This window comes from Pseudophryne corroboree, chromosome 6 (assembly GCF_028390025.1).
Source record: "Pseudophryne corroboree isolate aPseCor3 chromosome 6, aPseCor3.hap2, whole genome shotgun sequence".
Lineage (NCBI taxonomy): Eukaryota > Metazoa > Chordata > Amphibia > Anura > Myobatrachidae > Pseudophryne > Pseudophryne corroboree.
In genome coordinates, this window is record NC_086449.1 from 720,659,989 (window position 1) to 720,675,697 (window position 15,709).

At 48.1% G+C, this 15,709-nt stretch overlaps 1 protein-coding gene across 1 annotated transcript in view; it reads left to right on the top strand.

Annotated features, from left to right (window-relative positions):
• The first annotated feature begins 2,174 nt into the window (after window positions 1–2,174).
• Window positions 2,175–15,709, top strand: part of ADAM19 (ADAM metallopeptidase domain 19) — a 181,991-nt gene continuing 168,456 nt past the window's right edge. Inside the window, exons 1-2 of the mRNA XM_063928395.1 lie at window positions 2,175–2,521; window positions 4,819–4,925. Coding sequence (XP_063784465.1) covers window positions 2,437–2,521; window positions 4,819–4,925 — 192 coding nt within the window. The 5' untranslated portion in view covers window positions 2,175–2,436. The remainder of the gene's footprint in view (window positions 2,522–4,818; window positions 4,926–15,709) is intronic.

Here is a 15,709-nt window from a genome sequence, read left to right on the forward strand (position 1 = left end):
ATAATGTATTTTGTAGATCATGGTCCCCTTGATAGATTCTGAAAGTTTAGTTAATATAGCATGTTCATGGACAGAGAGATCCCTCTTTGTTTGATACGAAGGGTCAGACATGGGTCATACAGTGGTGTTTAGTATCCATCGGAAGAGTATTTAATTAGCAATATTCCGGTGTTGGTTTGGAGCGGATTAATCGCTCGTGCGAATAGTTATGGACATAAGAAGTTTATGTACTTTTACTATTATTTGCATTTACTTATCCATGCGGCGGGAAACCTAGTTTCCCACCCACCTGAGCAGTTGGAAATGGTCTCAGCCCACCTGTATGAATCAACCTATGACCTCTTGTTATGTTGCGAAGACGAGTTCCTGTGTCCAATGAACAATGAGATTGTAGGGACCATTGAATTGTATTGTGTGTGGGGCATAAATAGACAAGCCGACCATATCCAGCTCACTCTCTTCAACGGTTCTCATTGCTGATAATCGGGAGCTGGATATCGAGGCGCATGCGATCGTTCCTTTGTGCGTAAGTTTTCTCCGCAATCATATTGTCTTTATTGTTATTGTGAGCCAAATCTCTCTCTCTCTCGCCTCCTCTTTCTCTCTCATTTTCCCTAAAACGTAATTGTATTGTATTGTATTTCCTGTGTAGTTATCTGGTTAGTTAGTCTATGTTATATTGTAGTGTATGACTTGTATTGTATTATTCTTTTTCAAGTATAACATTCATATAAGGCGTTAGACCCTAAGCCCGGTATTGGTGTATTTCTTATAGTGTTAAGTATTCTCAGAGCGTCGGTGACGTTCGAACAGCTTTTAAGTTAATAAGGTTACACTGTGTTGCATCTACACTCTATCACTACACTAAGGTTTTCCTGTATAATACATTGTTTATGGTTTAGATATAAAGGTTTAACATTGTGAGCGTCTGCGCCGCTGGTGATCTCCTCGTGGTCCCGAGCGTCCGCTACGCTAATAGCGATCCATTACGTTAGTCGGCAGCCAATAGCGTGCCTGCCTGTGATCTCTTGGCCGTAAGCGAACGTGACGCTTGAGCGTCTCGACTACGGCTGAGCGATTGTTACGCAACGTGCGTACCCTTACGGTATTCCATACGTCAATAGCGTACAGTGTTCTTAGACCTCTTAAAGGGTTTTAAATAAGATAAATATTTAGCTTTATCAATACAGATGCCTTACCTTCAGAGTAATCACAGCTACTGAGCACTGCATAAAGACCAATGAAAGTGGTACTATGCAGATACCTCACCTACAGAGTAATTACAGCTACTGAGCACTGCATAAAGGACAGTGGAAGTGGTACTGTGCAGTTGTCTCACCTACAGAGTAATTGCAGCTACTGAGCACTGCGTAAAGGACAAAGGGGGTAATTCAGACCTGATTGCTCGCTAGCTGTTTTTTGTGCAGTCCTGCGTTCACTTAGTCGCCGCCCACTGGGGACTGTATTTTAGCTGTGCAAGTGTTCGATTGCATGTGCAGCCGAGTAGTTCAAAAACATTTTGTGCAGTTTCTGAGTAGCCCAGAACTTAGACGCTGCGATCACTTCAGCCTGTCCGGGACCAGAATTGACGTCAGGCACCCGCCCTGCAAACGCTTGGGAACGCCTGCGTTTTTCCAACCACTCCCAGTAAATGGTCAGTTGACACCCACAAATGCCTTCTTCTTGTCAATCACCTTGCGATCGCCCATGCGAATGGATTCTTCGCACAAACCCATTGCAGAGCAATGAACAGCTTTGTACCTGTGCTACGCGCCTGCACATTGCGGTGCATACGCATGCGCAATTCTGACCTGATCGCAGCGCTGCAAAAAACGCTAGCGAGCAATCAGGTCTGAATTACCCCCAATGGGAGTGGGACTTTGCAGATTCCTCACATACAGAGTAATTACTTTGCTTCCAGCCAGCTTGTATACAGTATGTGCAGTGCAGCTGCAGTGTACATGTATACACACTGAATAAGATGTGTTACTGAGGTAACATGCAGCAGGGATAAGGTAACGTGACATGATCTATACATGATATTATGGATCTGCCCCTGTCTGCAGCTACTGTCAGGGAATAGCCTGCTGCATCCACGTCCCTGGGAAATGTCTCCTGTGTGTGGATATAAATCCCCCTCCCCTCTGTGTCCTCCTCACACTGTGTGGCCGCATACGGCAAGTGCAGCTCAGAGACTCCCATCCCAGGGACCGGCGCACGGTACATATCCCCGGGCATCCGCCGCCGGCACACGCCAGACCCTCCCCAGCCATCCCCATTAGTGTCACGGGTGGGAGTGTCCGGCAGCAAGGAGCGGGGTGGCAGCTGTTTGTGCCGTGTACGGGCAGCAGTATCACGTCGGGGCAGCGGCTGTGAGGACGGAGATGCTGCTGCTGCTGGGTGTATGACGGAGGGGAGAAGCCGGGGATCCCGCGGATGGAAGGAGCTGCGTGGCTCGGGGGGATCCTTGTCTGGATATGGATCGCGATGCTGGCGGCACCTGCACCACCCACTGTAACAGGCAAGTGGATGAGGACACGCGTGGAGAAACCTCCCGGCATGTTCCACAAACCAATGTATTATCCATACTGTATATCACTGCAGCTATTTACTACTAGCTGTAAATAACATGCAGCTCAGTCCTTCTTCATACATGTGCAGTGCTGCATAGGTCAGGTGCATACACAAATACATATGTAATGCATAGATATAGATACACATAAATATATCATTCCTAACAAAGGATGTGCTTATGTGGGTCTTAAACTCCACTTTCACACCTAGTGCATGTGTATACATTACACACACATATATGTACATATAGGTACCACACAGACATATAATGTATGAGCATAATACATCAGTAAGGCTACGGCCACACATAGCGGCCAAGCGAGGCCCGCTGAACGGGACCCGCTTGGCCCGGAGGGGGGTCCTGTGTGCACATGGATCCTGTTCTGCGGGATCCGGCCAGTGACGCACGGCATTTCAATAGCACACAGTGCGGCGCAGCCGCACTGTGTGAACACATACATTGGAATGTATGTGTTCACCTTGAAATCCCGTCGTCTTGCCATCCGGCTCAACCGCTGGATACGGCTGTGATGGGACTGCTGCACATGTGTGGGCGCCTGCATAGGCAGACTCCTTCCGGCCAAGCGCTTGGCCGCTACGTGTGACCGGCAAAGGGAGGGCGCAACAAATCCCCCTTGCCGGCTCGCCATGATGCAGGCTCGGTGGAGAGCTGTGCTTTCCACAGGTTCTATTCCCACTCTCTGGGTGTTGTGGACACCCACGAGCAGGGCTGTCTTAACAGCAGTGTAGGCCCTTGGGCAAAGCAATGCACTGGGGCCCCTACCCATCCTCCAGGGGTAGGAGCGGCGGGTGCTATTAGCGGCAGCTTTGATGTCCCGTGGGCGGTAGTGGGTGTTCTATCTTCCGCTCAGCATGTAGGACCTGGAGCAATAATTTCTGCTAATTACTCCTTTACTGCACAGATGAGGAGGTAGGGAGAACACTAAACTTTAGAAGGGAGCATTGGACTGAATGAAGGGGCCCTGGTACATGTCTTTCATGGTGGTACGGGGTGTTTAATACGTAGGGGAGGGATGGATAGTGGAGTATGCTTAATATTCATCATTTTCTGGTGGGAGGGCAGCGTGCTTGACAGCAGATATCTCCAGTTCTTGGAAATAGGTAAAACACTAGAGAGTCCCACCTTTCAGGGGGTACTGGGGACTTGGGGATCAGAGTTCAGGAACCAGAGCAATCCATCAATGAAAATATAAAACTGCATATTAGGTGTGTGGAGCTGGAGCAGGGACCATCTGCTTTAAGGCTGAAATCTCTGGTTCTGGACATAGTAGAGACAAGCTGTCAGCGTCCACTGACAGGGGAGAGTCTCAGCTTTTGGAGTCTACTTTCCGAAACACTCTAAGTCAGACAGAACCCAAGATATCTGGCTGGAAAGATATATTAACAGGCTCGGATGGGGACCACTGCTTTGTAGTCAGTTATCTCCAGTTCCCGAGGGCCGATTTTCAAAAACCTGGTACCCCTGGAAAGAGGAGACCCTCAGCTATCAGCCTAGGGCCCTTATACTCCTGGGGCCCTTGGGCAAGAGCCCATTGAGCCCATACGAAAAGACGGCCCTGCCCACGAGTGGGAATAGTTCCTGTTAGTCGTCATGCGGACTGTCGGGATTGAGAGCAGGCAGAATGTCAGGATCGGTTTTGAGACCGCTGATCACATAACTACATCCCCAATATAATGTAACTAGAATGTTTCAGCATGTACTGTAGGAGTATAATATACACAGTGCTCCAGCACGTGCACTAGTCACAGCAGTCTGGAGTATAATGAATGTGTGTATACATAATCTAAGTTTGTCAGGCAGCGTGTAAGCGTGCCCTTACTGGTGCAGTATATATAGCACACTATATATAGAAGAGTAATGTGGGAGGACTTGGCATAGGCTAGACCTTGTGGATACATAATCATCTCTATGGGGGGATTTTTGCAGATATACTCAGGAAATGCCACCGCCTGTCACACCTGTCATGTGTGACCTGTGTTACTCCAGTGTCATTGTGCAGAATGGGATGCAAGCAGGACATTTCATTGTGTGAACAACGAGGCATTAAGTGGGGGGGATTTTTCAGTAACTGTTACAATTATTTTTTAAATTGTTATATTCTAGATTTCCACTTTCATGCGCATGTGTGCCCCTCTGGATACCCTGGTGCACAAGTGGAGGTGTGTGCCTCTACACGCCTTTCTTTTTCAGGAAATTAATTTTCACACCTTCTGTATTTTAAGGAGAGGAAAATCAGCGTCTTCTTCTTGATAAGCTCCGGCCACATTCTGCAGTGATAGAGCCACGCTGGTTGACACCACATCCTCTACAAAATATAGTCAAGAACAAAGTGAGTTGGATTAATAGCTGAGTGTATGGACTCCATGGATATGATATTCCCCTTATCACAGACTTAAAGCAAATTTAATGTGTAGGCTTGTACGTTTTCCTTTTACTCATATCATTGCGTTCTCCTGTCTTCTGTGTTTTTCAACAACTCTTCTTTTCTTGTCAAAACAAAATAACAATACTGTACTAATTGCTGGTGGTGTATTTAGTTTAGTATTACTGTGAACTAACAATTATGCTGCCGATATTTACCATAACTCACCTGTCCAGCGAGGTCCTGCAGTGTCCGCCCTCCTCTGCGGTGTCTTGCCAGCAGCCTACAACTGGCGGCCAATGGGTTGCTGACTAATGCGCATACTACTGCAACCGAGGACTTGGCAAAGCCTGGGATTCTTCGCTGAAGTGGAAAGGCTTTGCTCTGTCTCCATTGCTGCCAATGGAAGTTTCTCTAACGTCCTAGTGGATGCTGGGGACTCCGTAAGGACCATGGGGAATAGACGGGCTCCGCAGGAGACAGGGCACTTTAAGAAAGAATTTGGATACTGGTGTGCTCTGGCTCCTCCCTCTATGTCCCTCCTCCAGACCTCAGTTTGAATCTGTGCCCGGACGAGCTGGGTGCTACTTAGTGAGCTCTCCTGAGCTTGCTATAAGAAAGTATTTTGTTAGGTTTTTTTATTTTCAGAGAGATCTGCTGGCAACAGACTCTCTGCAGCGTGGGACTGAGGGGAGAGAAGCAGCCCTACTCACTGAAGATAGGTCCTGCTTCTTAGGGTACTGGACACCATTAGCTCCAGAGGGATCGTACACAGGATCTCACCCTTAGTCGTCCGATCCCGGAGCCGCGCCGTCGTCCCCCTCGCAGAGCCGGAAGACAGAAGCCGGGTGAAAGAAGCAAGAAGACTTCAAAATCGGCGGCAGAAGACTCCAGTCTTCAAACTGAGGTAGCGCACAGCACTGCAGCTGTGCGCCATTGCTCCCACACTACACCCACATACTCCGGTCACTGTAGGGTGCAGGGCGCAGGGGGGGGGGGGCACCCTGGGCAGCAATTAGGACCTCTTGGCAAAAGTTGGGCATATATACAGTTGGGCACTGTATATATGCATGAGCCCCCGCCATCATTTTACACAGAAACGCAGGACAGAAGCCCGCCGCTGAGGGGGCAGGGCTTCTTCCTCAGCACTCACCAGCGCCATTTTCTCTCCACAGCTCCGCTGAGAGGAAGCTCCCCAGGCTCTCCCCTGCAGATTCACGGTAGAAGAGGGTAAAAAGAGAGGGGGGGGCACATAAATTAGGCGCAAAAAACATTATTTCTCTGACGTCCTAGTGGATGCTAGGGACTCCGTCAGGACCATGGGGATTAGCGGCTCCGCAGGAGACAGGGCACAAAAATAAAGCTTTAGGATCAGGTGGTGTGCACTGGCTCCTCCCCCTATGACCCTCCTCCAAGCCTCAGTTAGGTTTTTGTGCCCGTCCGAGCAGGGTGCAATCTAGGTGGCTCTCCTAAAGAGCTGCTTAGAAAAAGTTTTTAGGTTTTTTATTTTACAGTGAGTCCTGCTGGCAACAGGCTCACTGCAACGAGGGACTTAGGGGAGAAGAAGTGAACTCACCTGCGTGCAGGATGGATTGGCTTCTTAGGCTACTGGACACCATTAGCTCCAGAGGGATCGAACACAGGCCCAGCCATGGAGTCCGGTCCCGGAGCCGCGCCGCCGACCCCCTTGCAGATGCCGAAAAGTGAAGAGGTCCAGAAACCGGCGGCAGAAGACTTTTCAGTCTTCATGAGGTAGCGCACAGCACTGCAGCTGTGCGCCATTGTTGTCACACACTTCACACCAACGGTCACGGAGGGTGCAGGGCGCTGCAGGGGGCGCCCTGGGCAGCAATGAGAATACCTTGTTCTGGCTAAAAAATACATCACATATAGCCCCTGGGGCTATATGGATGTATTTAACCCCTGCCAGGTCTCACAAACTCCGGAGAAGAGCCCGCCGAAATAGGGGGCGGGGCCTATCTCCTCAGCACACAGCGCCATTTTCCTGCTCAGCTCCGCTGCGAGGAAGGCTCCCAGGACTCTCCCCTGCACTGCACTACAGAAACAGGGTAAAACAGAGAGGGGGGGGCACTTTTTTGGCGTTTTTTGATATATATTAAGCTGCTATAAGGGAGACAACACTTCTATAGGGTTGTTCCTATATATTTATAGCGCTTGGGTGTGTGCTGGCAAACTCTCCCTCTGTCTCCCCAAAGGGCTAGTGGGGTCCTGTCTTCGATAAGAGCATTCCCTGTGTGTCTGCTGTGTGTCGGTACGTGTGTGTCGACATGTATGAGGACGATGTTGGTGTGGAGGCGGAGCAATTGCCGGTAATGGTGATGTCACCCCCTAGGGAGTCGACACCGGAATGGATGGCTTTGTTTATGGAATTACGTGATAATGTCAGCACATTACAAAAATCAGTTGACGACATGAGACGGCCGGCAAACCAGTTAGTACCTGTACAGGCGTCTCAGACACCGTCAGGGGCTGTAAAACGCCCTTTACCTCAGTCGGTCGACACAGACCCAGACACGGACACCGAATCTAGTGTCGACGGTGAAGAAACAAACGTATTTTCCAGTAGGGCCACACGTTATATGATCACGGCAATGAAGGAGGCTTTGCATATCTCTGATACTGCATGTACCACAAAAAGGGGTATTATGTGGGGTCTGAAAAAACTACCTGTAGTTTTTCCTGAATCAGACGAATTGAATGAAGTGTGTGATGAAGCGTGGGTTAACCCCGATAGAAAACTGCTAATTTCAAAGAAGTTATTGGCATTATATCCTTTCCCGCCAGAGGTTAGGGCGCGCTGGGAAACACCCCTTAGGGTGAATAAGGCGCTCACACGCTTATCAAAACAAGTGGCGTTACCGTCTCCTGAAACGGCCGCCCTCAAGGATCCAGCGGATAGGAGGCTGGAAACTACCCTGAAAAGTATATACACTCATACTGGTGTTATACTGCGACCAGCCATCGCCTCTGCATGGATGTGCAGTGCTGGGGTGGTTTGGTCGGATTCCCTGACTGAAAATATTGATACCCTAGATAGGGACAGTATTTTATTGACTTTAGAGCAATTAAAGGATGCTTTTCTTTATATGCGAGATGCTCAGAGGGATATTTGCACTCTGGCATCGAGAGTAAGTGCGATGTCCATATCTGCCAGAAGAAGTTTATGGACGCGACAATGGTCAGGTGATGCGGATTCCAAACGGCATATGGAAGTATTGCCGTATAAGGGGGAGGAATTATTTGGGGTCGGTCTATCGGATTTGGTGGCCACGGCAACAGCCGGGAAATCCACCTTTTTACCTCAGGTCCCCTCCCAACAGAAAAAGACACCGTCTTTTCAGCCGCAGTCCTTTCGTTCCTATAGGAACAAGCGGGCGAAAGGACAGTCATATTTGCCCCGAGGCAAAGGAAAGGGTAAGAGAGTGCACCAAGCAGCTTCTTCCCAGGAGCAGAAGCCCCCCCCCGGCTTCTGCAAAGCCCTCAGCATGACGTTGGGGCTTTACAAGCGGACTCAGGGGCGGTGGGGGGTCGACTCAAGAATTTCAGCGCACAGTGGGCTCACTCACAGGTGGACCCCTGGATCCTGCAGATAGTATCTCAGGGTTACAGGTTGGAATTCGAGAAGTCTCCCCCTCGCCGGTTCCTAAAGTCTGCTCTGCCAACGTCTCCCTCAGACAGGGCGACGGTATTGGAAGCCATTCACAAGCTGTATTCTCAGCAGGTGATAGTCAAGGTACCCCTCCTACAACAGGGAAAGGGGTATTATTCCACACTATTTGTGGTACCGAAGCCGGACGGCTCAGGAAGACCTATTCTAAATCTGAAATCTTTGAACCTGTACATACAAAAATTCAAGTTCAAGATGGAGTCACTCAGAGCAGTGATAGCGAATCTGGAAGAAGGGGACTTTATGGTGTCCCTGGACATCAAGGATGCTTACCTGCATGTCCCAATTTGCCCTTCACATCAAGGGTACCTCAGGTTCGTGGTGCAAAACTGTCATTATCAGTTTCAGACGCTGCCGTTTGGATTGTCCACGGCACCTCGGGTCTTTACCAAGGTAATGGCCGAAATGATGTTTCTTCTGCGAAGAAAAGGCGTATTAATTATCCCTTACTTGGACGATCTCCTGATAAGGGCAAGGTCCAGGGAACAGCTGGGGGACGTAGTAGCACTAACCCAAGTAGTGCTGCAACAGCACGGTGGATTCTGAATTTTCCAAAATCTCAATTGACCCCGACGACACGTCTGCTGTTCCTGGGAATGATTCTGGACACGGTTCAGAAAAAGGTGTTTCTTCCGGAGGAGAAAGCCAGGGAGTTATCCGAACTTGTCAGGAACCTCCTAAAACCAGGGAAAGTGTCTGTGCATCAATGCACAAGAGTCCTGGGAAAGATGGTGGCTTCTTACGAAGCGATTCCATTCGGCAGATTCCACGCAAGAACTTTTCAGTGGGATCTGCTGGACAAATGGTCCGGATCGCATCTGCAGATGCATCAGCGGATGACCTTATCGCCACGGACAAGGGTGTCTCTTCTGTGGTGGTTGCAGAGTGCTCATCTGTTAGAGGGCCGCAGATTCGGCATACAGGACTGGGTCCTGGTGACCACGGATGCCAGTCTGAGAGGCTGGGGAGCGGTCACACAGGGAAGAAACTTCCAGGGAGTATGGTCAAGCCTGGAGATGTCTCTTCACATAAATATACTGGAGCTAAGAGCGATTTACAATGCTCTAAGCCTGGCAAAACCCCTGCTTCAGGGTCAGCCGGTGTTGATCCAGTCGGACAACATCACGGCAGTCGCCCACGTAAACAGACAGGGCGGCACAAGAAGCAGGAGAGCAATGGCAGAAGCTGCAAGGATTCTTCGCTGGGCGGAAGATCATGTGATAGCAATGTCAGCAGTGTTCATTACGGGAGTGGACAACTGGGAAGCAGACTTCCTCAGCAGACACGATCTACACCCGGGAGAGTGGGGACTTCATCCAGAAGTTTTCCACATGATTGTGAACCGTTGGGAAAAACCAAAGGTGGACATGATGGCGTCTCGCCTCAACAAAAAACTGGACAGGTATTGCGCCAGGTCAAGAGACCCTCAGGCAATAGCTGTGGACGCTCTGGTAACACCGTGGGTGTTCCAGTCAGTGTATGTGTTTCCTCCTCTGCCTCTCATACCAAAAGTACTGAGAATTATACGGCAAAGGGGAGTAAGAACGATACTCGTGGCTCCGGATTGGCCAAGAAGAACTTGGTACCCGGAACTTCAGGAGATGCTCACGGAAGATCCGTGGCCTCTACCTCTAAGACGGGACCTGCTTCAGCAGGGACCGTGTCTATTCCAAGACTTACCGCGGCTGCGTTTGACGGCATGGCGGTTGAACGCCGAATTCTAAGGGAAAAAGGCATTCCGGAAGAGGTCATTCCTACACTGGTAAAAGCCAGGAAGGAGGTGACTGCACAACATTATCACCGCATTTGGAGAAAATATGTTGCGTGGTGTGAGGCCAGGAAGGCCCCCACGGAGGAATTTCAATTGGGTCGATTCCTACATTTCCTGCAAACAGGATTGTCTATGGGCCTCAAATTGGGGTCCATTAAGGTTCAAATTTCGGCCCTGTCGATTTTCTTCCAGAAAGAATTGGCTTCAGTTCCTGAAGTCCAGACTTTTGTAAAAGGAGTACTACATATACAGCCCCCGGTTGTGCCCCCAGTGGCTCCGTGGGACCTTAATGTAGTTTTGGATTTTCTCAAATCCCATTGGTTTGAGCCACTCAAATCTGTGGATTTGAAATATCTTACATGGAAAGTAACCATGCTACTGGCCCTGGCTTCAGCCAGGAGAGTGTCAGAATTGGCGGCTTTATCGTATAAAAGCCCATATCTGATTTTCCATTCGGACAGGGCAGAACTGCGGACGCGTCCTCATTTTTTGCCTAAGGTGGTGTCAGCGTTTCACCTGAACCAGCCTATTGTGGTGCCTGCGGCTACTAGCGATTTGGAGGATTCCAAGTTGCTGGACGTTGTCAGGGCATTGAAAATATATATTTCAAGGACGGCTGGAGTCAGAAAATCTGACTCGCTGTTTATACTGTATGCACCCAACAAGCTGGGTGCTCCTGCTTCTAAGCAGACGATTGCTCGTTGGATTTGTAGCACAATTCAACTTGCACATTCTGTGGCAGGCCTGCCACAGCCTAAATCTGTCAAGGCCCATTCCACAAGGAAGGTGGGCTCATCCTGGGCGGCTGCCCGAGGGGTCTCGGCATTACAACTCTGCCGAGCAGCTACGTGGTCGGGGGAGAACACGTTTGTAAAATTCTACAAATTTGATACCCTGGCTAAAGAGGACCTGGAGTTCTCTCATTCGGTGCTGCAGAGTCATCCGCACTCTCCCGCCCGTTTGGGAGCTTTGGTATAATCCCCATGGTCCTGACGGAGTCCCCAGCATCCACTAGGACGTCAGAGAAAATAAGATTTTACTTACCGATAAATCTATTTCTCGTAGTCCGTAGTGGATGCTGGGCGCCCATCCCAAGTGCGGATTGTCTGCAATACTTGTACATAGTTATTGTTACAAAAAAATCGGGTTGTTATTGTTGTGAGCCGTCTGTTCAGAGGCTCCTACGTTTGTCATACTGTTAACTGGGTTCAGATCACAAGTTGTACGGTGTGATTGGTGTGGCTGGTTTGAGTCTTACCCGGGATTCAAAATCCTTCCTTATTGTGTACGCTCGTCCGGGCACAGTATCCTAACTGAGGCTTGGAGGAGGGTCATAGGGGGAGGAGCCAGTGCACACCACCTGATCCTAAAGCTTTATTTTTGTGCCCTGTCTCCTGCGGAGCCGCTAATCCCCACGGTCCTGACGGAGTCCCCAGCATCCACTACGGACTACGAGAAATAGATTTATCGGTAAGTAAAATCTTATTATACAGCATCTACTGGGTTAACACTAAGTTACTGTGTGATTCCTGGGACATATAGCGCTGGGGTGTGTGCTGGCATACTCTCTCTCTGTCTCTCCAAAAGGCCTTGTGGGGGAACTGTCTTCAAAAAGAGCATCCCCTGTGTGTGTGTGGTGTGTCGGTACGCTTGTGTCGACATGTTTGACGAGGAAGGCTATGTGGAAGCAGAGCGGGAGCAAATGAATGTGGGGTCGCCGCTGACGGCGCCGACACCTGATTGGATGGATATGTGGAAGGTTTTAAATGATAATGTTAATTCCTTGCATAAAAGGTTGGATAAAGCTGAAACCTTAGGACAGTCGGGGTCTCAGCCCATGACTGATCCTATGTCGCAGAGGACGTCAGGGTCTCAGAAGCGCCCACTATCCCAAATTGTTGACACAGATATCGACACGGATTCTGACTCCAGTGTCGATGGCGATGATGCAAAGTTACAGCCTAAATTGTGACAATGTTAAATTCCTTTGTCGTATAAACAACCCTTAATGAAGTCTAAGAACACAGTACGCTGTTTACTTAAGAAGTACCGTAAGGGTACGCTAGTTGCGTAACGATCGCTTAGCCGTAGGCGAGACGCTCAAGCGTCACGTTCGCTCACGGCCCAGTGATCACAGGACAGCACGTTATTGGTGATGACTAGAGTAATGATTCGCTATGGCGTAGCGGACGCTCGAGACCACGAGGAGATCACCAGCGGCGCAGACGCTCACAACGCTATACCTTTATGTCTAAACCTATTATCAATGAAATACACAGAATACCTTAATGTGAATACAGGGTGTAAGTGCAACCTTGTGTAACCTGACTAACTACAAAGCTGCTTGAGCGTCACCGACGCTCAAGTGAACACTTAAAACTATAGGAAATACACAGATACTGGTTTAGGGTCCAAAGCCTATTATCTGTATTATAACTATTATACTTGCCAAAAAGAATCACAGTACAAATGATACACTACAATATAACAGAGACTTCCTAACCAAATAACTATACAAGAAATACAATACAATACTATGCTGATCTAATACAATACAATACTAGTCAATGGGAGATACGAGAGAAGGAGAAGGGAGAGAGAGAGAGAGAGAGACAGAGAGAGAGAGAGAGATTGGCTCACAGTAAGACAATATGATTACGGAGAGAAACTTACGCACAAAGGGTATGATCGCATGCGCCTCTGGACATCCAGCTTCCCGATTATCAGCAATGAGAACCGTTTGATGAGAAGTGAAGGCTGGATGCCACAGGCCTGTCTTTTATGCTACTCACACAATGCAGTCTAATGGTCCCTACAACCTCATTGTCCATTGGACGCAGGAATTCGGCTTCGCATTATAACAAAAGGTCATAGGGTGATTCATACAGGTGGGCTGTGACGATTTCAAACAGCTCAGGTGGGTGGGAAACTAGGTTTTCCCGCCGCATACCTGAGTATGAGTAAATAATAGTAATGGACATAAACTTCTTATGTCCATAACTATTCGCACGAGCGATTAATACGCTCCAAACCAACACCGGAATATTGCTAATTAAATACTCTTCCGATGGGTACCAAACACTGCTGTATGATTCCTGTTAGACCCTTCGCACAATACAAAGAGGGATTCTTCCATTCAGGGACATTCTATATTAACCAAACTTTCAGAATCTATCAAAGGGACCATGATCTACAAACTACATTAATTGTGGAAATATGTAACGATTGGGTCGCACGCTACGACTACATACTCTTTACCGTAAATACGCATACCGATGCGAGCGGGTGCACGCATCAGCGGGTATGCGCTATCACGGGAAAGCGCACGCATGCGCAGCGCGGACCAGCGTGAGGTGCAAATATGGCAGCGTGTATAGGGATATTTTTCTGACTTTGACAGTCCACCCTTTGGCAGTCAATAATAACTGCCACCATCTAAAACATTTCAAAAGGAGAAAAATATAAGTCAGGGGTTAATTGATTTCCATGGTGGGGAAAGGAAGAAGAGTGGAGTAGGTGTGAAGAGGGTATGACCTAGTGAGAAAGCAGAAGCATGTGTGTATGAGTCCATGTTTGGAGGATCATGTATCATCGTGCCGTACGTGTGGTAAATCAAGCTTCGAGGTATTGCGAAGTATACATTTGAATTCCTTCTTATCCCGTGGTACAGGTCTGTGGATGGGCTGTCAAACTTTACCGAGCTCTTTTCGGCTTTTGAACAAAATGGGGAGCACATTTTAGTTGATGATACATGAATGGGGGAATATGTGATTGCTGATATCTGTGCCTGTATTCCCTATACTATGTGTGTTATTACCTGAGGGTTGTAGAGATGAAGATAAAGAACACTTATGGGAAATGCAATGATATTCTATGTCAGGGAAATGTACATCTGTTGTTGAAGTTTTGTTCGGTATCTGTTGAGAGTCGTCTTCTTTGCGCTGTATTGCTCCTTGGGCATGAGCAAATAGCTTTGTCAGTGCCATCAGATTTACAAAAATGTTGGGCTAGCGTGAGTTTAAAAATACTAGGGAAACTGGGGATCCATGGCAAAGTTCATCAAATGTCCATTTCTCAAGTGGTCAAAACTTCATCTTTGGTGCTTGTCTGTTGTCTGTATAGCGTCTCGTCAACTTCCTCGTCCAAGGGGGTCTTTGTATCTTGGAGAAAAGCAGAAAAACAGGTGAAAGAAACGGACCGTATAATCGCATTTTTCATCACATCCTGGTTTCTATCATTGGGTCATAAATCAAATCCAGGTTAATTACAGTTTCCTCACTCCTCAAGCTCATCACTTTTGTACTTTGTTTGCACCTCATTAAAGCCTGCCCGCATCTAAATATCAATCCAATAGATATAACAACACCTAAGATACATAGGAGGAACTTTCCAACATCCATTATGACTCCTTGAGCCCAGTCTCCTAAACCGGAGAACCAATTTCGCGGGTTCAACCATGACACCCAACCAGTCAGCTCATTACCTACAGCAGCAAGGGTGAGATTGTGTTTTCGACGAAATTCCCACTTCAATTGGAGAATATCGTCCATCTTTTGGTCTATGACCTCTACCGGATCCTCGGTGCTATTTGTGATATACGTGCAACACTTTATGCCGTACTGTGTTGCCAATGTAACACAATATCCGCCTGTTACTGCTGTAAGATAATTAAGAACCATCCTATGCTGAACTAGTTCTGTTTTATAAGCTTGAAGTTCTCTTCCAGTGTATCTGAACGTGTCATCATACATTTCAGTGATATTATCTAACAAATTGGCGAGTGCGGAAATGTATCTATAATTCATCACTCCTCGAGCGGTGCGAGTGAAATCTAACGCTACCAGAACCTGAATCCCGGTGGATTCATGGATAAGATCAGAGGCCGGATGCTCTAACCTTTCTGACAGTTGTCTTTTAACTCGGTGCTCGTAATGAGTGTGAGTATAAGGAGCTTGGGCACCACGGTGTATGTCCTTCATTTTGTCATGTGTAACAGTCATCACTTCAGGCAATACTTTTCCAATATAACACAATCCTTCAGAGTTTGGGCAAGCCACTTGTACGCCTTTCTCCCGCATATGAAATATGCATCATCGGGGAGAACATATGGGACAGAGAAGGACATTACCATATTACACACCTTCCAGGTGAACTCTCCTGACCCTAATTCTTCCATCTGCTTAATGCACGTATCGGTTTGTACGATATGTGCACAGTATCCTGGTGATACTTCTCCAACTCTAGTAATCCTATTTCCTAAGGTATATCGATACCGGAAAGATTTTCCTCTAC